This window comes from Mercenaria mercenaria, chromosome 1 (genome assembly GCF_021730395.1).
Source record: "Mercenaria mercenaria strain notata chromosome 1, MADL_Memer_1, whole genome shotgun sequence".
NCBI lineage: Eukaryota > Metazoa > Mollusca > Bivalvia > Venerida > Veneridae > Mercenaria > Mercenaria mercenaria.
Genome location: NC_069361.1, coordinates 65,114,531 through 65,138,819, shown reverse-complemented (window position 1 = coordinate 65,138,819; position 24,289 = coordinate 65,114,531). Strand labels below are relative to the sequence as shown.

Below are 24,289 nucleotides of genomic sequence, written 5' to 3'. Positions count from 1 at the left end.
AAACATGCACCAACATAACTGTGATGATGCCCGTCAAGTTTTTTTTTGATTGGTCAATTTCCTTTAGAGTTATTGCCCTTGATTTAATGAAAAATCCAAGTCTGCAGCAATTTCTCAGTAACAAGATGGTAGAATTTCATGAAACTTGAAATAAATATGAACCAACATAACTTGATGATGCCCCTTTTTTTTTTTAATTGGTCAATTTCCTTTAGAGTTATTGCCCTTTAATGTTTAAAAAATCTACAGAATTTGTACATAACAAACAACCCATGGTAGAATTTCATTAAACTTTTTCATTCTTTCCATGAACATTTATTATAAACATGGAAGTTGTTCCCACACCAGTTTACCTTGCCCATTGTCTCCCAAGGATTGCAATTTCTCACCCCCCCACACACCCCAACCCATTGGTAGAATTTCATTAAACTTCTTTCATTCTTTTCCATGAACATTTATTATAAACATGTGAAGTTGTGTACCCACACCAGGTCACCACCTTGCCTTGGTCACACCCCCCCCCCCCCCCCCCCCCCCCCAAAAAAAGATAATTTTTCATTTATTTTTTTTTTCAAACCTTCCATGAATATCTTATCAACATGCAAAGTTGTACCATTCCCCCACCTCACTCCTCCACCCAGTCATGCCCACCACCCCAGGCTTGCATCTTTCCCCCCCCCCCCCCCCCCCCCCCCCCACATTTTTTTTAGCTCACCAGAGCACAAAGTGCTCAGGGTGAGCTATTGTGATTGCTCACCGTCCGGCGTCCGTCCGTCCGTCCACACTTTCCTTTAAACAACATCTCCTCCTAAACCAACAGGCCAATTTTGATGAAACTTCACAGGGATGTTCCTTGGATGGTCTTCTTTAAAAAGTGTTCAAAGAATTGAATTCCATGCAGAACTCTGGTTGCCATGGCAACAGAAAGGAAAAACTTTAAAAATCTTCTTCTCAAAAACCAGAAGCCCTAGAGCTTAGATATTTGGTGTGAAATGTGTTCAAATCATGACCCCGGGCTCAAAATTGACCCCGCCCTAGGGGTCACTTGATTATACATGGGAAAATCTTAAAAAATCTTCTTCTCAAAAACCAGAAGCCCTAGAGCTTAGATATTTGACATGTAGCATTGCCTAGACGACCTCTACTAAAGTTGTTCAAATCATGACCCCGGGCTCAAAATTGACCCCGCCCCAGGGGTCACTTGATTTTACATAGGAAAATCTTCAAAAATTTTCTAAAAATAAACAGAAGGCCTAGAGCTTAGATATTTCACGTGTAGCATTGCCTAGTGGACCTCTACAAAATCTGTTCAAATCATGACCCCCAGGGTCAAAATTGACCCCACCCAGAGGTCACTTGATTTTACATAGGAAAATCTTCTAAAAATAAACCAGAAGGCCTAGATCTTAGATATTTAACGTGTAGCATTGCCTAGTAGACTTCTACAAAATTTATTCAAATCATGACCTCCGGGATCAAATTGACCCCGCTTCAGGGGTCACTTGATTGTACATAGAAAAATCTTCAAATTTTTCTAAAAATAAACCAGAAGGCCTACAGCTTAGATATTTGACGTGTAGCATTGCCTAATGGACCTCTACAAAATCTGTTCAAATCATGACCCCGGGATCAAAATTGACCCCGTCCCAGGGGTCACTTGATTTTACATAGGAAAATCTTCAAAATTTTTAAAAATAAACCAAAAGGCCTACAGCTTAGATATTTCACGTGTAGCATTGCCTAGTAGACTCTACAAAATTTTTCAAATCATGACCCCGGGATCAAAATTGACCCCGCCCATGGGGTCACTTGATTTTACATAGGAAAATCTTCAAAAATTTTTTAAAAATAAACCAGAAGGCCTACAGCTTAGATATTTCACGTGTAGCATTGCCTATGACTCTCACAAAATCTTTCAAATCATGACCCCGGGATCAAAATTGACCCCCGTCCAGGGGGTCACTTGATTTTACATAGGGAAATCTTCAAAAATTTCTAAAAATAAACCAAAAGGCCTAGAGCTTAGATATTTACGTTAGCATTGCCTAGTAGACTTCTACAAAAATTTAATCATGACCCCGGGGATCAAATTGACCCCGCCCCATGGGGGTCACTTGATTTTACATAGGGAAATCTTCATAAATTTGCTAAAAATAAACCAGAAGGCCTAGATCTTAGATATTTGATATGTTACATTGCCTAGTAGACTTCTACAAAATTTGTTCCATTCATGACCCCCAGGGTAAACTTGGCCCCGCCTCAGGGGTTACTTGATTGTACATCAGAAAATCTTCCAAAAAAATTCTAAAAATCATCAGTTTGACATTTGAAACATGTAGCTCATATTACTCTGGTGAGCGATCCAGGGTCATCATGACCCTCTTGTTTTTTTTGGTTTTTTTCATTTTTAATTTTCCATCAGTATTTATAATCAACATATGATGTTTTGTACCCTCACCCAGTCACCCCCGCTGCCCCCACACCCCCACCAAAAAATAGCATTCATTGTCTGTTAAATTGATTTTGACTAATGAAATTATTTGCCTCTTAGTAACATCCATAACTTTTTGCCGGATATACTGTTTTGCCATTCCTCACCACAAACCCTTTCGGCAGGGGATACCAATTCATCGAATTTGCTTGTTCAACTTAAAACAATTTTGGTAAAGCATTTGTGTAAGCTAGTTTTATTTAGAAATATTTCAAATAGTTGAGCAAGCTGTCATTAGACAGCTCTTGTTTGTCTCTGTAATTACAACATGATATTTTGCAATGCTAGTTTCAAAATAATGGGATAAACAAGTAAACTGTCTGTGTGGAACAAACTCTCTGTGTAGCTTTCTTTTGAGCTGGTCACACAAAGTTTTATCTAAATTTCATTTCTGTAAATTTCAAGGAGTATTTTGAACCTTTCCATGTATACCAGATAATGCCAACCCAGTTACGTGTACCATCTGGCTGGTCCTGATAGGGAGCATTCAAATGTGAGCCAAAACACCAGTTGAACCACCATGCTCCTTTATAAAATGCAGCACAATTGCCAGAATATTTGTCATTATCCATGTCTTTTGTAGAGAATTCCATATCATTATGCCCAAAAGTAGTTCCTCTGGCTGATGTTTCTAGTGAGTCTCCAGCATTCCCAGAATAACCACTCACTTCCAGCCGGAAGTTTGTACTCTCTAACCCTACCTTGAAACTGCTGTATTTGGCGAAGACTTGGTTTCCATCATGGTCACCTAGTTCAATTCTCAGCTCATGTGGTTCACCATTATCAGTCAGTAGATTCAAGTACTCATTCCCGAGCCAAAATTCTCCATCCAAGTTTCCAAATCCAGTTTTGTAGTCATTCCAGCCTAGGAAAAAGTCCACAGATCCATCTTTACGCCGTTGGAAAACTGTCCACCCACCGCTGTCTGTAGTCATGTCACAATAGACAGAAATTGTTTGTGTTTGGCTAATATCTATCTGATAGATAGCATCAGACTTAAATCCATTATCATACAAATCCAAACAAGACTTGTATGTGGTCACTTTTGGAGAAGTGGTCATCAGGTTGTCCGGAGAAGGTGACACTGTGCTAGTTACAGGACAAGATAAAACTGAGCAGTTGCACTCTCGTTCATCATAAGAATGTTTATCCATACTGCCGATCATTTTTCCACTGACAAGTTTTTCTTCCAGTCTTTTTGTCATATTATTATGAATGTCTATACTTTCCAAACACTGTTCATTACTGTGTTTTAGATGATCAGTGTTTTCTTTCAATTTCTTTGTATCATTTTTGATTGTATCAAGACTTTCTGATTCAGAAGCCTTCGTCTGTTCGAATTGTTCATGTAAGTCAATAATATTCTTTTGAATATCAGGTATTTTGTTTTGAAATAATTCAAATGTTTCTTTTCTTTCAACCTTCTCCTCTTTCAGAAATTCTATTCCTTTCAGTATGTGTTCCAAACTTGCTGAAATTTGGTCTGATTTTGTTTTCAGATCTTGAACATGCTTTTGTAATTCAGGAATCTCTCGTCGGAACCGAATATTAAAATTTTTCTCTTCTTTAAAGCCATTTGTCAAAAACTGCACTTTTTTTTCTAGTTCCGATTGAGATTTTCCTGTAGCCTGGACTTCAGTGTTATCTTGACCTTCAGGTTTATTCTCCATCAATTGTTGTAACATTGTTTTCACGGAACCTATTTCATTGAACAGAGTACTAAAGTCATCTCTCCGGAATTTACTCTCTGCATTAATCCTATCTTCAATATAATTAAATCTCTCCATAAATTGATTTGATGAGAAACCCAAAACTGAATGCACATACAGAAATAACACTAAATCCATATATATTCTCATTGTTCCACTTGTTGTTAAACCTGCTTATACCAGTTAGAACGATGGTTAGTTTCACTGATATCAGTGAATACTAAAACTGACTTAATTTAATTGATACCAGATAGAAAGATTATTAAACTATTGAAGATATCAGTAAAAACATAATACATCAATCCATGTGATTAATTCCAAATACTTGTTTGTTTTATACAAATAAAATCTTCTTGCCTTGGAAGGAAAAATAAATTCATCCAAATGTTCTACAATAAACTTTTGTTGGAAAATAAATTCTCCATGGTACCATATAACAGTAGAAGAGGTCTGATCAGAGTCGTTGCTAATAATTCATCCGGCTTATCTGTAGAATATATTGTTATCCTCATCAGTTTCCAGGTAAATAAGTTCTTGTAAAATAGCGAAAAATGAAAATTTCCAGGTGCAATCTTAGAATTCTGTGTAGTGTTATTTTTAGTGCATGAAGGCTGTTAAATTTGGGTGTTATCCGAGGTTTAAGTAGTAGTTGAAAACACATGTTCTCAAATAAGAAGTTGTTAGCAAGTGTATTTGAGATGCAGCTGGTTTTTGCTTGAAGTTCAGGGCCAGAATTTATAAATGTACCAAGTCTGAAGTTTAAACTCTTTGATCTTAAATCACAAAAAATTCAGTTTCATAATACATACCTTTTTAACTGGAATTGTGCATAGCTGTTTGTTATAGTGTATAGATCTACTATTCTTGCGCAAGGTTTCATAGAAATACATGTAAGATTTTCAAATTCAGAGCTAACAGCAATTTTAGGATTTCAAAGTCTAAGTTTCAGACTTAAAATGTTGATGAATATCATAGGTGTAGCCAAAATATACTGGAGGGGTTGTGAATATGAACCATGCAAAATGCCTTCTAAACATTCATATTGCTTGGAAAACCATTGCCAATATCCTGCCTATAAGAGAGGAAGGGTAATGGCATGACTCATAGACTCATGACGCTGGTGTCCGTCTGTCCGTCAGTCCGTTAGCAATTTCGTGTCCGCTCTGTAACTCTTGAACCCCTTGAAGGATTTCAAAGACACTTGGCACAAATGTTCACCACATCAAGACGACATGCAGAGCACAAGTTTCGGATGGCTCCCTTCAAGGTCAAGGTCACACTTAGGGGTTAAAGGTCATATGACATTGTTGCGTGTCCTCTCTGTAACTCTTGAACTGCTTGAAGGATTTTAAAGAAACATGGCACAAATGTTAACCACATCAAGACGACGTGCAGAGCACATGTTTCAGATGACTTGCTTCAAGGTCAAGGTCACACTTAGGGGTCAAAGGTCATATGACTTTGTTTTGTGTGTATATTGCTCTGCATTTCGGTGCTCTTGTTTTTATTTGGCAGGTCCCTTTTTTGTTCACTTACAATATTTTTTTTATTGAATTACTTCCCTTTCCCCTATTAGCCAGAGGAAAAAACTGAGACAGCTTTTCTGTGGTACAACATGGATTGTACCTCCAATTTTTAGGTGTATTTTGATATATCTGTACCTGGTTAGGATTTTTTTGTGGAGTTAGAATTTTTTCCTGTTTACTTAGAATTTTTTTTTATTTCTTCCCTTTGTTCTTCCTGTCCATTGGGCTTCAACAGTCAAGTTTTTTAAATTTTGCTCCCATCCTCCTCTGATATAACCCTTCGGGCGTATAATGCCCTGCTTGGCGGAGCTCTTGTTTTTGAATATATTCAGAATTGATATAACAATAAGTATTATAACTGTTGCGGATACCTTAATCGCATTTACTTTGCTTTCCAGATGCTGAGTAGTTACACGCTGACATTATGGGCTCAGTTTATACGCCATGAGAAGATATCGAAGGATCCCATGTTCCAAGCTATCCTACCTCAGCTTATAGAATCTGCCTCAAAAACATTACTCAAAGTAGGTTTTCTGAGATATAAAGGTCTAATTCGATCGTTTATCTGGCTGAAAGTTGTTCCAGTTGAAGTACATGTGTTGACTTGTTGATTTAGGCACGTTTGCAGCTGGACAGAGGCATTGCCAGACCACTGCTCTATTGTTGCTGCCAATATCAGAACAAGAACCAGTAACTTATATCATTGGATTTGATTGATTGAATCATTTTATGTTGGAGGACTGTCAAATTCATCTGTTCATTCAGCAACTATGGTAGCAGTGGTTGGACAATCGAAGTAGGCCATTATGTACACTGGATTATTGAAAAGTATGTCATTTGTTAAACTGGTTCAGATTCTTGGCTGCAGGAAAAGGCTGCATAACAATAATTGATGAAAGTTGGATGGTTCTCTAGCAAAGTTGTTCAAAGAATTCCATTCCATGCAGAATTCTGGTTGCCTTGGCAGTCAAAATGAAAAAAACATAATCTTCTCCAAAATCGCAAGGCCCTGAGTTTAGATATTTGGAACGTAACCCTGGGATTCTCTTGTTTTGCATAGCCTTTATATAAGAAATCATTTAAAAATCTTCTTTTCTAAAACCTGAAGGCCTAAAGCTTAGATATTTGTCATGTAGCATTGTGTATTAGTTCTCTTACTACGATTTATCATATCATGCCTCTGGCCTCAAATTTGGCATTGCACTTTACAAACATATATAGGAAGATCTTTAGAAATCTTGTCTAAAAACTTAAGCCCTTCAGCATTCTAAGTATTATTAAAGTTTGACTTGAAAGTACCAAATTTTCTTTTTGCTCAGCCATTGATGAATAAATAAAATATGTAAGGAAACTTGTATAAAGGTTCTCCCAGAACTACTGGCAGCAAAGCAGAATCTCATTCAGCAGGATAGAATTTTTGTATATTTGTTTCAAAAATGTGAAAAGGAAATTTTGCAAGTATTGTTTAATTTCAGGTTGGGTTTCCTAGTCAGTGTAACTCACCGAGCTGTGATTATGCTAGGTTAGACTTTGACAATGATGAGGAATTCAGTATTTTCTTCTCAAGTAAGTGATGTGCTTTAGTTGGTTTCTTCTTACTTAGGTGGCATGTTTTAATTTGTCTCTCCCCAGCTGAGTGGTGATTTAGTCGGTTTCTTCTGAAGAAAGTGGCCTGTTTCAGTTAGTTTCTTCTTACGTAGGTAGTGAGTTTCAGTTGTTGTTTTTTAGCTCACCTGAGCACAAAGTGCTCAGGATGAGGTATTGTGATCGCTGACCGTCCGGCGTCCATCCGTCTGTCCGTCCGTTGTACGTCCGTCCATTGTCCGTCCACACTTTCCTTTAAACAACATCTCCTCCTAAACCAACAGGCCAATTTTGATGAAACTTCACAGGGATGATCCTTGGATGGTCTTCTTTAAAAATTGTTCAAAGAATTGAATTCCATGCAGAACTCTGGTTGCCATGGCAACCGAAAGGAAAAACTTTAAAAATCTCCTTCTCAAAAACCAGAAGCCCTAGAGCTTAGATATATGGTGTGAAGCATTGCCTAGTGGACCTCTACCAAATTTGTTCAAATCATGACCCCGGGGTCAAGATTGACCCCGCCCCAGGGGCCACTTGATTTTACATAGAAAAATCTTAAAAAATCTTCTTCTCGAAAACCAGAAGCCCTAGACCTTAGATATTTGACATGTAGCATTGCCTAGTGGACCTCTACTAAAGTTGTTCAAATCATGACCCCGGGGTCAAAATTGACCCCGCCCCAGGGGTCACTTGATTTTACATATGAAAATCTTCAAAAAATTTCTAAAAATAAACCAGAAGGCCTAGAGCTTAGATATTTCACATGTAGCATTGCCTAGTCGACCTCTACAAAATTTGTTCAAATCATGACCCCCGGGGTCAAAATTGACCCCGCCCCAGGGGTCACTTGATTTTACATAGGAAAATCTTAAAAAATCTTCTTCTCAAAAAGCAGAAGCCCTAGATGTTTGACATGTAGCATTGCCTAGTGGATTTCTACTAAAATTGTTCTAATCATGATCCCGGGGTCAAAATTTACCCTGCCCTGGGGGTCACTTGATTTTACATATGAAAATCTTCAAAATTTTTCTTAAAATAAACCAGAAGGCCTAGAGCTTAGATATTTCACATGTAGCATTGCCTAGTGGACCTCTACAACATTTGTTCAAATCATGACCCCCGGGGTCAAAATTGATCCCGCCCCAGGGGTAACTTGATTTTACATAGGAAAATCTTCAAAATTTTTCTAAAAATAAACCAAAAGGCCTAGATCTTAGATATTTGACATGTAGCATTGCCTAGTAGACTTCTACAAAATTTCTTCAAATCATGACCCCTGGGGTCAAACTGACCCGGCCCCATGGGGTTACTTGATTGTACATAGAAAAATCTTCAAAATTTTCTAAAAATAAACCAGAAGGCCTAGAGCTTAGATATTTGACATGTAGCATTGCCTAGTAGACCTCTACAAAATTTGTTCAAATCTTGACCCTCCCAGGGCCAAATTGACCCAGCCCCAGGGGTTACTTGATTGTACATAGGGAAATCTTCATAAATTTGTTAAAATAAACCAGAAGGCCTAGATCTTAGATATTCGATTTGTAACATTGCCTATTAGACTTCTACAAACTTTGTTCAAATCATGACCCCCGGGGTAAAATTGGCCCCGCCCCAGGGGTTACTTGATTGTACATCGGAAAATTTTCCAAAAAATTTCTAAAAATCATTAGTTTGACATTTGAAACATGTAGCTCATATTACTCTGGTGAGCGATCCAGGGTCATCATGACCCTCTTGTTTCTGCAGTGTAATGTTTTAGTTGGTTTCCTGGGAAGTACATTGTGTTTTAGTTGGTTTTCTCTCAAGAACAGGGGTTGATCCAAAAGTAAAGATGCTGCATACTTTGTATTCATTGTTGAATTATTATGAACATTATATTAAGATGTATGCTTATATTCAGTCCTGATGGCACAAGTAAATACTTTTGTCTAGGGTTGTTATCCCCAGCTGAAGGCGGAGGGATATAGTTTTGGCGTCATCGGTCCATCTTTCCGTCCGCCCGGAGCCATATCTAGGGAAGTGGTTTGGAATATTTAAATAAAACTTCACATACATGTTCACCAATATAGGGAAATGCAGCCTGTCAGGTTTCAGTCAGATTGCCCAAGTAACAGTTGACATTGACATTACTTTTGGACCAACCCTTGTAAGTGGTATTTTTAAGTTTGTTTCTTCTCAAGAGTGGCATGATTTAGGTAGTTTTTTCTTACTGAGTGGAATGTTTTGAGCTCATCTGAGCCAAAAGCTGATGGTGAGCTTTTGTGTCCACTCTATGTCCGTCGTCAGTCATCCGTCGTCTGTCGTGTGTCCGTCAACATTTTCTAAAAGAATCTTCTTCTTGAAAACCACTGGGCAGAATTACACCAAACTTCACAGGAATGATCCTTGGATGGTCCCCTTTCAAAATTATTCAAAGAATTTAATTCCATGCAAAACTCTGGTTGCCATGGCAACCGAAAGGAAAAAACTTTAAGAATCTTCTTGTCCAAAACCGCAAGACATAGAACCTTGATATTTGGCTTGTGATATCATCTTATGGTCCTCTATCAAGATTGTTAAGATTGTGCCCCTTGGGTGAAAAGAGGACCCGTCCTGGGGGTCACAAGTTTTACATAGACTTATATAGGAAAAAACTTTAAAAATCTTCTTGTCTTTAACCACAAGACCTAGACCTTTGATGTTTGGTATGTAGCATTGCCTTGTGGTCCTCTATTGTTCAAATTATTACCCTGGGGTGAAAAGAGGCCCCGCCCCCGGGGGCTTCAAGTTTTACATAGACTTACATAGGAAAAAACTTCAAAAATCTTACTGTCTGAAACTACAAGACCTAGGCCTTTGATATTTTGTATGTAACATTGCCTTGTGGTCCTCTGTAAAGATTATTCAAATTGTGACCCTAGGGTGAAAAGAGGCACTGCATTAGGGGTCCCAAGTTTTACATAGACTTATATAGGAGAAAACTTTAAAAATCTTCTTGTCTGAAACTGCAAGGCCTAGGCTTTTAATATTTGGTGTGTTGCATTGCCTGGTGGTTCTCTACCAAAATTGTTCAAATTATTACCCTGGGGTGAAAAGAGGCCCTGCCCCGGGGGTCCAAAGTTTAACATAGACTCATATAGGGAAAAAATAAAAAGCTACTCATCTGAAAGTTCAAGGCCTAGGCCTTTGATATTTGGTATGTGTCATTGCCTAGTGGACCTCTTAACAGGATTGTTCAAATTATGCGCCTGAGGTGAAAAGAGGCCCCGTCCTGGTGGTCACTTGTTACACGAGTTATATAGGAAAAAATACTTCAAAAATTCCTAGACTGTTTAATTATATTTACCTGATGTACCCAAGTGATTACGTGTCACATTACTGTGGCCTTGACCTACTGGCTTACTTTCTTGTTTTTTAAGATACAGGCTTGAAATTTGGATGACATGTACAGTTTTGCATAACAATCTTAAAACTTACTTTCAGTGACCATGAATGTGATCTACTAGCCTACTTTCTAATATTTTAGCATCAGTTTGACAATTGAAACATTGGCTAATATTACTCATGTGAGCGATATAGGGCCATCATGGCCCTCTTGTTCTAGATTTCTTCCCATGTAAGTGGCATGTTTCAGTTGGGTTCTTCTGAAGTGAAAGGAGTGTTTAAATTTTAACTGGTTTTGCAAGAACTAAAATTTATTTAAGGTATTGGATCCGTAATAGAGTACCTCCTTTTTGAAGAGTATTCAATTCTTTCCATAAACCTACTTTGACTGCAATTTTCAGGGGTGCGTAGGTTCAAGCCCCACTGGGACCCAAATTTTTTTCCCCATATTTTCCCTTTTTTCTAGTAAGTTTTTACTTCTTTCAAGACTTATTATGGATGTTTTGTACAAAATTTGAAAATTTTCATTTTATAAGCGATTTCTTGCTGTTCAAAGTGAATTTACCTCTGAATCAGGAGGGGTAGAGTTAGACATCTTTAAAAATACTGAGTTACATATGGTAAAAGTTCTCTATTTTGCCTTCATTCTTTAGATTACATATTGTGGAAGAAATGCAAGTAGGGTTTACTTATGCCCCAAGGTTATTTTTGAATGAAGTGAGCAAAATTCAAAACAGACCTACAGGATTCGATTTTAATTTTTCAAATACATAAACAAAATCTAACATCAAGATTGTTTTTCAAGGTCGTTTCTGGTTTTCCAAGAAAATGTATGTTTTTAACCAGGTTTTCGTTTAACCAGGTTTTCTTTTAACCAGGTTTTCAACGAAAACCTGAGTTATTAGATTGGGGTATGTCGTTGGTCGGGCGGGCGGGCGGGCGGCGTCAAACTGGTGTTTCCGGTCAATAACTTTTGTTTCGGTAAAGATATTTGAATCAAACTTGGTGTGTATGTAGCTTATATCAAGACAAAGGCTGGGATTGATTTTGGGGTTTCTTGGGTCAAGGTCAAGGTCACTGTTACTTAAAATAGAAAAAGGGTTTCCGGTCAATAACTTAACTTAGGAATGAGCTATCCTGATGAAACTTGGTATGTATGTTGCTTATATCAAGACAAAGGCTGGGATTGATTTTGGGGTTTCTGGGATCAAGGTCAAGGTCATTGTTACTAAAAATAGGGTTAGGGTTAGGGTTAGCATATCTTCTACATGCATGGAGGGATTTTGATGAAAGTTGGCACAATTGTTCACTATCATGAGACAGAGTGTCATGCGCAAGACCCAGGTCCCTAGGTCTAAGGTCAAGGTCACACTTCAAAGGATACAAGAATGAAAACTTTGTCCGGAGCATATCTTCTTCATGCATAGAGGGATTTTGATGTAACTTGGCACAATTATACACCATCATGAGACAAAGTGTCTTGCGCAGTTCCCTTCTTTAGAATTACTTCCCTTTGTTGTTACTATAAATAGCTTATATTGTAACTTTTTCATTGCTAGACGTAGGGAAAAATCGAGACCACTTTTCTGTAGTACAACATGCATGTTACATCCAATTTTGAGGTGTATTTTGACCAATCTCTACCTGGTAAGGATTTCTGTGTGGACTTACAAATTTTTTTTTTTGTATTTTTTTTTTTTTTTTTTTTTTTTTTTAAAGATTAACTTCCCATAGTTGTTACTATAAATAACTTATATTGTAACTTTTTTATAATTGACCGTAGGAAAAAACCAAGACCACTTTTCTGTGGTACAACATAGTTGTTACTGTCTAATTTTAGGTGTATTTTAAGGTATCTCTACCTGGTAAGGAGTTTTTTTGTGGACTTAGAAAAACAAAAGAATTACAATGATTACTAAACAACCACAAAATTAAAGTTACATCTGCAAATACAGGTGCTAGAGTAAAGAAATTTGCTGTGACGGGCATATATTGTGACATTCTGGCACTCTTGAGTGTTGAAAACCTGGTTTCGTGGCATCTTGTTTGTTCATGAAACAGGATGTTGTTGAGATAAACATTCTTGGCTGTTATATGAAACACATGTTTTGTGTGTATGCTATTTGGTGCTTTTTTCTGTAGATATCAGTAGATTCTGTTACGTGATAAACCCATTACACTGTTTCAAGTAGAGAAATGCAATATAGGCTGGCTCGTACAGAATCATAATTGAAATAAAACTTAATTATATATAATGGGAGATTGTTATTTTAGAAATCAAAATTACATAGATGTACATTATGCCTACAAAAAGTTCAAAAATATATTCTAAACAATATTAATTTAAAATGTTACAAAAGTATATATATATATATAAAAGTCAAATAGAGCAATTTAAATTACGTAGAACTACATATTGTACCACTGAGTCCGGCATTGTGCTCAGTGTGTGATATTGTGTTGGGAAAGTGGGTACAGTTTACTTCAGATCAATGAAAAAGGCATACTAATGAGATATTTTGTATATATTAAGACATGGAAAAGTAAAGCCTAGCTTTCATTCAAAATAGTTATATATTTGATCTCCTTTATATAAAAAGTTACAGGGCCTTTATGGCAGTTCTCTTACTTTGAGGGTGCTGTGCATTAAAGTTATCCGCTCTCTAATAATAGCAGTTCTTATACAATGTTCACCAAATTTGGTCACATTATAAATAGGTAATATCTTGGCCTAATTTTAATAACAAGCTGGATTGACACAGTGACTCTGGAGTTTAGGCCCTTGAATTACTCAAAATTATGAAAACCTCGAGCAGTTCTTACCCATTCTCCACCAAACTTTGTAACAGTGTTTCATGGCATAATATCTCGACCAAGTTTCATAACCAGCTGGATCCTCCAAGTCTTTCTGGAGTTATGGCCTTTTAATTACTCAAAATTATGAAAATTGACAGTGTCCACTTTCTAACTTGAGCAGTTCTATCCAATATTCTCCAAACTTTGTCATAATGTTTATGGGAGTAATATCTCATACAAGTTTTATAACCAGCTGGAAACTCAGTCACTCTAGAGTTATGACCATTGAATTACCTAAATTTGCAAATATTTACAGTTTCTGCTCTCTAACTTATGTAGTTCTTATCCAGTGTTCACCAAACTTTTTTCGACAATTTGTGACATGGTCCTTTAAGATTGATAATTCTACAGTGTTCTCAGTCACTAACTTTTAGTTGCTTGAATCTTACATGTGAAATTGCACCAAGACCTTATTACATGCTATAGCAGTTCTTTACAGTTGATTACTAAGATCTAAGTCACCATTATTATGCTGACACTTACAATTGTAATTGCACAAGGACTTAATAACTTGAGCTCTGATTAGTGTTATCTTGAGTCACCATGTTTACTGACATATCATTTTTGCCAAATTTGATGAGCATCTAGATAGTGTTTGTATCTTGAGTTATGGCCCTTGAACAAGTTGAAATTTGGAAAATTGACAACTTGTCTGCTCAATAAGTAGAGTATTTTAGAAGTCCAAAGTAATTTCCTGTGACAGGCAAATATTGTGATAGTTTGCCACTCTTGTTAGAAGAAATAGATGTTGCCTGTAGATGCGGAGTTTTGCTCTAAGTGACTTCTCAAGGACTACTAAAGCAATATTGGTTAGTTACTGGATCTACCATATTCAAAATAGAGTATTACTTCTCATAATTGAAAGTAGGGAATAAGGTTTCAATTTTCAACGCTTGAAATATTTTATGAAACATCATCTTTTAAAGGGTAACTATTTTCTTTGTCTACAAATCATGCATCATTTTCTCTGAAAAAAAGAATGAAGATTGTCATGCCAGAGTTACCTCCCATTTTGTTTTGCAAATGGTGATTATTTGATTGTCTGAAGTCCAAAAGCCTGCTAGTCTGAATGACTGCAAGTCTGAAGGACAACATTCATAGATCAGTCGAGTTGTCTGAATTCCTGTCAGTTTGAAGGACTGTTAGTCAGTGGACCCACTGGTCTGAAAGTCAGCATTTATATTTAAATATGACATCATAGGGTTAGGGTAAGTAAAGAGAGGTTAGTTCATTCCTCATTGTTTATGCCCCCACTTTTGGGGGGGGCATATAGATTTGCCCTTGTCAGTCTGTCCGTCCTTCCGTCCGTCCGTCCTCCGTCCGTCCGTCCTTCCTTCCGAGAATGTTGTGTCGCGCGTAGCTCCAAAAGTATTTGACCTAGAGTCACAAAACTTTACAGGAATGTTGGTCAGCATGTGTAGTTATGCACTTGGGGTTTCGCGTCCGGATTCATTCAGTCATTTAGGAGTTATGGCCCCTGACTTTGTAAAAATTGGTCATTTTAGTGTTGTGTCGCGCCTAGCTCCAAAAGTATTTGACCTAGAGTCACAAAACTTTACAGGAATGTTGGTCAGCATGTGTAGTTGTGCACTTGGGGTTTCGCGTCCGGATTCATTCAGTCATTTAGGAGTTATGGCCCCTGACTTTGTAAAAATTGGTCATTTTAGTGTTCTGTCGCGCCTAGCTCCAAAAGTATTTAACCTAGAGTCACAAAACTTTACAGGAATGTTGGTTAGCATGTGTAGTTGTGCACCTGGGGTTTCGCGTCCGGATTCATTCAGTGGTGTAGGAGTTATGGCCCCTGACTTAGTTAAAAATTGGTCATGTTGATGTTGTGTCGCGCCTAGCTCCAAAAGTATTTGACCTAGAGTCACCAAAGTTTACAGGAATGTTGGTCAGCATGTGCAGATGTGCACCTGGGGTTTCACGTCCAGATTCATTCAGTATTATAGGAGTTATGGCCCCTGACCTAGGAAAAAATTTGTGTCCTTTGTCATCACTACTGCATGCACATGCCATTAAAAGGGTCATGAAAGGGTCATGAAATTGTTTTAATAGGTCACCATTAAAATTCACCCATTAGTTCTTACTATTTAATGGGATTTTCATGACCATAGTTTTAATGCCATACATTAAAAAACTATGAAATATGTATATTAAAACCCTGGTAAAATATACCTTGTTAAAATGATTTTGATGGCCATGAAAAGCTGCTTAAAATAAACCATTAAAATAAGTTAACAGCTCCTTAAAACTCCGTGAAAATTTTTAATTGGCATGAAATTAATGTGCCATTAAAAAAAATACCCCTTAATTCCTCATTAATTAGTAAGAACTAATGGGGCCATTAATTCTTTTAATACTCTTAATACTCTGTTAATGCCCATTAATTATTAAAAAATTGATTAATGGTCTCATTAAATATGCCAGATTCAATTTCAATGGGTTCGTAATATTTTAATTGGATTTTTATTTTATATCAAATTAAGGGCCATGAAAATTTGCCATAAGAATTAAACATCTTAAGATAATCAACTTCATATTTATTTTTGCCGTATTTAATTTAAACTACGTATTTCTACACGTATAATAGTATCTGTACATATATACTGTTTTGTAAAATGGTAGAAGAATATTTGTTTCTTCTTTTTTCTCTCATTATTTTGTAATGTAAACACATGTAACAGCCTCGTACATATTGTCATATTGTATCCTTATTCTGTCATATGTTCATATGAAATGAAAAAATAAATGGATTTTGTATTGTATTGTTTTGTACTGAGAAAGGTTTACAGGTACCGGTTTAATAAATCAAGTGACCATGTGGGTAGTTTTAACTATTCAACATTATAATATTGACCAACATTCTGACCAAGTTTTTATTGGTACAGACATTAGGCATCAGGTGTATTCAAAAAGCAACTGTTGATGACAATGTCAGCGCACAATGGGCAATCACAACTTAGCTCTACTTCAGTACTTTGTGCTCAGGTGCATGCACTTAAACAACTAAGAGCAAATGTTTGAGGGATTGCATCACAAGTCCCCCCCCTCCCCAATCAAGCGTACCACACTCTTTGATTCATCGGAACGAAGAAGCGATTGATCTGCCCATGCCCCAAATGAATTTAAGTCAGACTGTAAATCTTCACAATCATGTGTACTGTTCACTTCTCTATAAACCTTAGTTTCTACTCAAGGATTGGAAAATTAATTTGAAAATCTAAACTGGTCTGAGCACATTTTATAATGTAAATTCCTTACCCCACCTTTTTTCTTATACAAATGCTAATTATTTGGACAGGAAAAACAAAAAACAGAAAAGTGGCATGCATCAATACATATTTACCTTTACCAAAATAATGTAGATTGATGTTATCAAATAAATTAATATGTTTTCATCCCACTTTCACTGAAATAAATCCGATTTTTTGTAGGAACACAATTTGGCAAACATTTGAAAAACAATGGCGTAACTGCATCAAAGGGAAATAACTTTAATGCAACTAAAATAACATCATGATATATTATAGATAATGTGTGCATAGTATGTATTTATTGTGATTAAAGTCCATTTTAGAATAATATGGGACTGGAATTATAAGCATTCAATGGGAGTGCAAGCCAAAAACCAAAAAAAGAAAATATACGAATCGCATTTTACAGAATGAAGGATTTAATGGGCATCACATTGCTGTTAAGGGCCATTAAGTTTACTCTTAAATGAAATCGTACAGAACCTGAACATTTAATGGCATTAAGGGCCATGAATAATCCTGTTAAATTCAAAATATACAGAATTTCACTATTTTTTCAAAGCCATTAACTTTTTTAGCTACCAAACTTAATTTTTAATGGCAGGATTCATGGTAAAAAATGGATGTTTTAATGGTATTTTAACATGTAACCCATTAATATTGTGAAACCTGTTAAATAAAGTGGTGCAAGAATTAATGGGGTTAATTAACGGTTTTTCCTATTTTAATGGGTATTTTACAGGGTTTTAAACCATGTTTAATGGTATGTGCATCCAGTAGTGCATGTAGTGGGGGCATCTGTGTCCCATGGACACATTTCTAGTTGATTTTTGAACTGGTGGGTCTTTTGACTACTTAGCCTTCAGAGCACCAGGCTGTAACCATATTGTAAGCCTTTAGCCTGACGGCAAGTGATTTTGCCTTTGCGACCCTTGCAGACCAAGATCAGTCTGCATGTCTGTGCAGGCTGATCATGGTCTGCGAAACTGCGCTGTTCGCTATTCAGTCAGTAAATTTTCAGTGAACATCTCTTGGAATAAGAAGTGGTACTGACAAAATTGAATGATGGAACAATCCATTTTAGAAATTTAGCAGGGTAAAGGTGAAAGGAATCCACATCGTGTAAACACATCTTAATTTTTTTCATGACTATGTAAAACCATTGCAAATGATAATGTTCATGTACTGAAACACATTGTTCTTGCAAAAACTTTGAAGATGTTATCTTAGTAACTATACCAAAATGGGATATTACGCTATTTTTCTATTGATGTAGCTTAATGAAAGTATTTTTTTTTAATAATAGAAATGTATTTATTATAGAATACCGAGCAGAGGTTGCTGAGATAGTACGACAGGCAACTCTACTGATTCCCACAACAACTTTTGGATATGCGTCGCAGTGGGTCAGACTTCTTCTCAGCAAGCCAGTAGACAATGGAGAAGGTGTGATACATTTGAATTATAGTAAAATAGTGCTCAGTTTAGCATTGATAGTTTGAGTACCCACGCTTGCTCGATCAGTTCATGTGGTCCTAGCCTGGTGTTCACAAAACATTTCTCGGTCAAAATTGCCACATTTTTACTGGTAAGAGGCCACATTTTCTGAGAACCCACCATGAAATGTACTCAGAATATATTTGGCAGCAAGATCTGCAGCAAAGTTTATAACTTGGGCAGATTACTACAAAAAAAATAGTAGAGGCATGTCCATTCAGCTAATTAAAACTGTAGTATAGCACATCATTAATTCATTAGAGACCAAATTTCTTCAGCAGTCCTCATGAAACTTACAGGCCATTTATGTTCGAGTAGTGAAAAGTCACTGACTAAATCCACTCACTGCTGTTGGTTAAAAATCTGGCATGGTGTGTGGAGTTTTATGTCCACACTTTGGGTGGGGGGTGGGGGGCATATAAATTTGCCTGTGTCCGGCTGGTCGTCCTTCCGTCCGGCCGTCCTTCCGAGAATGTTGTGTCACACCTAGCTAGCTCCAAGAGTATTTGACGTAGAGTCACAAAACTTTACAGGAATGTTGGTCAAGATGTTTAGTTGTGCACCAGTCCTGCAGTTTTGCGTCCAGATTCATTCAGTCATGTAGGAGATATGGCCGCTTACTTTGTAAAAATTGGTCATTTTAGTGTTGTGTAGCTCCAAAAGTATTTGACATAAAGTCACAGAACTTTACAGGAATATTAATCAGCATGTGTAGTTGTGGACCTGGGGTTTCATGTCAGGATTCATTTAGTTGTGTAGGAGTTATTGCCCCTGACTTGTTTAAAAATTGGTCATTTTAATGTTGTGTCATGCGTAGCTCCAAAAGTATTTGACCTAGAGTCACCAAAGTTTACAGGAATGTTGGTCAGCATGTGCAGTTTTGCACCTGTGGTTTTGCATCCAGATTCATTCAGTTGTGTAGGAGTTATGGCCCCTGACTTAGTTAAAAATGGGTCATTTTAATGTTGTGAGGCACATAGCTCCAAAAATATTTTACCTAGAGTCACCAAAGTTGACAGAAATGTTGGTCAACATGTGCAGGTGTCCTTTGTCATGTAGTGGGGGCATCTGTTTCCCATGGACACATTTCTAGTTTCGTTTGATTTCTAGAACGTCAGTGGTTCTGCCAGAGTGCCTGCCCATGCCTAAAATACTGCCTAGAGGGACACCTGGGTTCTTCTCCACCCTGAAATATGACACTTAATAGTGTCAGAGTGATGTTAAACACAACAAAAACAGTAAAAATCATGATTTAACACAATTAGTATACAGTTATGACAGCTGAATGCACAAGCAGTCCGTGAGTGGTTCACTTGCGCTGTCCTCTAGTTCGCTGTAAATCACAGATAACTAGAGACGTTTGCTCAACTGTTTTTAAACCCAGGCGGTAGATGTTTTACTAAATAGTACTAAATGTGGCTGAGTGGTTGATGACTTGGAATCACTTGCCTCCCACTTCTGTGGGTTTGAGCCCTAATCGGGTCATCAGGTGAGAAAGCCATCACGGTTGGTTGTGGAAGGTTGTTGATTCTATCCAGGTTTCTGACAGAGTCTGAAATAATGTTTGGAGTGGGTAGGTCTTTCAAGATCTTGAATTATGATCTAATTCGTGTAAATGTCACTAAAAATCCAACATTACAAGTAAATGTAACAAATTAAAAAAAAAAACGTTTTAGATTCGAAAACTCCCAACTGTAACCTGAGTTCACCATCGTTCCTGGAATGGGATGGTCTGACGGTGTTCCTAGAGAGTGTGATGTGCAGGATGAAACTCGACAATCAACCACAGTCCTGTATAGATGATGGTATAAGTCTTCTCAAAGCCGTGCTAAACTACGAATCTCAGGTACAACACTTTAGAATAGTTTCTAAATTGCAGTTTTAATCTGTTTCATTTGAATTAATGTTGCCATTTTTATCTGTATTAAATGGATAAAGTTTTGAGCTGAGGTAGCAATGAAAGATACAAGTCTGTATTAAGAAGTCATAATTTGTCATCTTAAGGCAGGTGGAGCTATGAGTAAAATGGTAATTTTGGAAAATTATTGACTGGCTTCTTAAGGGAAGTGGTTTCTTAGTAAAGGTGACCACTGAAGCTGGTTCATCTGTTTAACATCCATTTGCAAAAAAAAGAAAGAAAGAAAAAAAAAAAAAAAAAAAAAAATTTAACCTAAACACCTGTTTTATTATGTTTATGATAATCTGCATATCTGGAAATCCATCTCGAGTCATGTAACAAAAATTTTTGACAGTCATTTTTACAAGTTATTGTAGAATAATAAGATGATGGTACAATATGAATTAATGAGCCACACCATGAGAAAACTAACATAGTACAGTCTGGTCAGGATCCATACCATTTGCTTTCAAACCGTATTGCAGTTAGAGAAACGGTTAGGAAACAGTATGGATCCTGACCAGACTGCACGGATGTGCAGGCTGGTGTGGATCCATGCTGGTCACAAATGCACTACGTTGGTTTTCTCATGGTGCGGCCCTATTATGTAAAAATTAAGAAATATAGAATATGCATTTTCTTGTTGCAGGATCCGCTGATTTTATCAGGTCTTCTCTCTTGTATATCAGCTTTGTTTATTTTCCTGAAGTACACGCCAGATACCTTGATGACTGTACTGAGAAAGGTAGGTCAAGTTCTACAATATGCGTGTTTCCTTTATATAGTTTGTCATAAGCATCTCACTCTAAAAATTGCCATTCTTGCAAGTGTGTGATCATGAATTGCTTATAAAAGAGGGAAAAAAACTGTTTAAAATGACAACCAGAAAACAGTGACTCCCTGGATTTTAAGGCCAGTACTGTAATTTCAGATTTGAAATATTTGCATTTTGAATAAAATAGATGGGGCATTGCAAAAATTGAAATGGTGGCATTATGAAAAACTTAAATTTATTATAAAATTTAATGACATTTATTTGTCTTCATTGGTTTAGCACACTATATTCAAATGAAAGTGTTTCTTGTTCAGTTATTTCTTGTAATTTTATTTATTTATCTCCAAAGTTTTAATGTAGGCTTTTCCTGATTTCCGTTTGGAGATAGTTGTTGAAATATTTATCAATAATTTAACTATTTTAGATTGTTTGACTTGTGATTCACTTCAGATATTTTCTGCTGTTGTGTTCAATTTACCTGGTCAAACGAAATCTACGCGTAGCAAGGCTGTGAAGAATGTGCGACAACATGCATGCTCCATTCTAGTTAAAATCTGTAAACAGTACCAGGACCTCGTCTTTGTAAGTTGTCTCTTTTTAGCTCGACTTTTCGAAGATAATGTAGAGCTATTGCACTCGCCCCGGTGTCGGTGTCGCCGTTGGTTAAAGTTTTTGATAGTCAATTATCTCTGTTACTATCAAAGCTATTGACTTGAAACTTAAATTAGTTATTTACTATCAAAGTCTACACCAGGAGAAACAATCCCCATAACTCTGATTTGAATTTGAATTTTGACAGAATTATGCCCCTTTTTAACTTAGAATTTTTGGTTAAAGTTTTTGATAAAGTCAAATATCTCTGTTACCATCAAAGCTTTTGACTTGAAACTTAAAATACCTATTTACCATCATAGTCTACACCAGGAGAAACAATCCCCACAACTCTGATTTGAATTTTGACAGAATTATGTCCCTTTTAACTTAGATTTTTTTTGTTAAAATTTTTGATAAAGTCAAGTATCTCTGTTACTATTAAAGGTTTTGACTTGAAACTCGAAATAGTTATTTACTATCAAAGTCTACACCAGGAGACACAATTCTCATAACTATAATTTGAATTTTAACAGAGTTATGCCCCTTTTTAACTTTGATTTTTTTTTTTTTTTTTTTACTGGCAGAGCTCAGATTCAGAGTCAAGCACTGAGAAAAGACGATCGCGCTGTCTTACAGACAGCTCTTGTTGAAATTTTGTTGTAGCTGTTTTAGGGTGCAGTGTTATAGCTTGTTAGGTTACTGTATAAGCGGCTTAGTTCGTGACATGGTAATGTTCGCAAGTATTGCAAATGGAAAATATATGCATATCATGTAGTAAAAATTACGACAATCAAATGTGTACAATTTGATATCTTAAAAAACGGCGTTAAAACCAAAGCAAACAAACAATTTGATATCGGCGAGTTTTTGATGAATTGTTCAACCAAAATAAAGTCTATCAGCAATTTGGGTGTATATATCTTTCATGAGGTATTTGTATTACTGCAGCCAGTATTTCGTGATTTGTTCTTGAAAGCATATACAGCCTATCAGTTGTTTGGATCATGTATATAGTTTATGAAATATTTATATTATTTCAGCCGGTATTTGATGAACTGTTTAACCATATACAGTCTATCAGCAATGATCCGGATCAACTGTCACAGATGGAGAGATGTATACTCATGGAAGCCATGATTCTTATCAGGTGAACTTTTAGTTACAGCTGAACAATATTGGACAGTCTCCACTGTATATCAGTAGGAAAGTTTCCACATGACTCAAAGAAAATCATCCTACATTTGCTGTGAAATGACAAGTTTTGTATATGATGTTGTACTACATTTTTTTCCGTATGCCTGTGAGTTGATATTTTTATGCTCCCATTCGAAGTATATTGTTTTGCAGATGTCAGTCAGTCTGTAGGTTGGTCGGTTGGTCTGTTGATCGGTATGTAGAGCAATTCGTTTTTGGATGATAACTCAAGAATGCTTGTGTCTAGGCTCATGAAAGTTGATAGGGAGGTTGGTCATGACCAGCAGATGACCCTTAATGATTTTGAGGTTAGTAGGTCAAAGGTTAAGGTCACAGTGACCAGGAACAATTAAACGGTTTCTGGATGATAACTCAAGAACGCTTTAGCCTGGGATCATGAAAATTGATAGGGAGATTGTTCATGACCAGCAGATGATCCATATTGATTTTTAGGTCAGTAGGTCAAAGGTCAAGGTCACAGTTACCCAGAACAGTTAAGCTGTTTCCAGTTGTTAACTTGAGAATGCTTGGGCCTAGGATCACAAAACTTATTAGGGAGGTTGATCGTGATGTAGAGGTCAAGGTCACAGTGACCAGGAACAGTTAAACCGTTTCCTGATGACATCTGAAGAATGCTTAGGCCTAAGATCACAAATCTTAATAGGGAGGTTGATCATGATCAGCAGATGACCTCTATTGATTTTGAGATCAGTAGGTCAAAGATCAAGGTCACCAGAACGATACAGTGACTAAATAATTTCTCTTCCCTCTGGAATTACTTAAGGCATCAGTTGGGGCATTTTGTGTTCTACGAGCTCCTGTTGTTATTGAAATGCAAAGTCAAGTAAAGTTTTTCTCCGATTTGATTTGGTTTCACTAACTGATCAAACCTGTAGTTATGGATGAAATCGCAGTTGGCAGATAAAGCTTTTGAGTCACTGATTTGATACAGCTTTTGATTAATTTATTTGATTAATTGATTGAACCTATTTTTATATAGGAAATTTGCAATGTGCTGCAAAGCTGCAAGATTTTGTAATCACAGAAAAGTGTGCATCCATATGTCAACCATAAATCTGTTGTATAATTTAGAAACTATTTAAAATACTTCTTTCTTTGTTTTACAGCAACAAATTCAACAATTTTGAGAAGCAGTCTTCATTCATAGAGGAAGTTACAAAACCAGTCAAGGAATTCTGGTCTTCAGAGGAATTCAAAATGTAAGCTTTAAAATGATTTTTAAATAACTTTTTGTACCCCCCGACAACAAAGTTGTAAGGGGGGTATACTGGTTTCAGGTTGTCTGTCTGTCTGTCTGTCCGTAGACGCAATCTTGTGCGCACCATCTCTCCTTATCCCCTTGACAGAATTTAATGAAACTTCACACAAGTGATCAGTACCAACAGTAGTTGTGCATGGGGCATGTTAGGTTCTTTTAGAAAAAAAATTTGCAGAGTTATGGGACTTTGTTTTTTTGTTACTATACTATATACATAGACACAATGTTGTGCGCACCATCTCTCCTCATCCCCTTGACACAATTTAA

The 24,289-nt window shown here is 36.7% G+C and overlaps 1 protein-coding gene across 1 annotated transcript in view; it reads left to right on the top strand.

The window, feature by feature from the left end:
- Positions 1-24,289, top strand: part of LOC123566034 (exportin-5-like) — an 88,926-nt gene that overhangs the window by 41,239 nt on the left and 23,398 nt on the right. The window contains exons 10-17 of the mRNA XM_053549677.1: positions 6,125-6,250; positions 7,202-7,292; positions 18,110-18,232; positions 19,960-20,129; positions 20,830-20,925; positions 21,406-21,537; positions 22,590-22,696; positions 23,871-23,963. Coding sequence (XP_053405652.1) covers positions 6,125-6,250; positions 7,202-7,292; positions 18,110-18,232; positions 19,960-20,129; positions 20,830-20,925; positions 21,406-21,537; positions 22,590-22,696; positions 23,871-23,963 — 938 coding nt within the window. The remainder of the gene's footprint in view (positions 1-6,124; positions 6,251-7,201; positions 7,293-18,109; positions 18,233-19,959; positions 20,130-20,829; positions 20,926-21,405; positions 21,538-22,589; positions 22,697-23,870; positions 23,964-24,289) is intronic.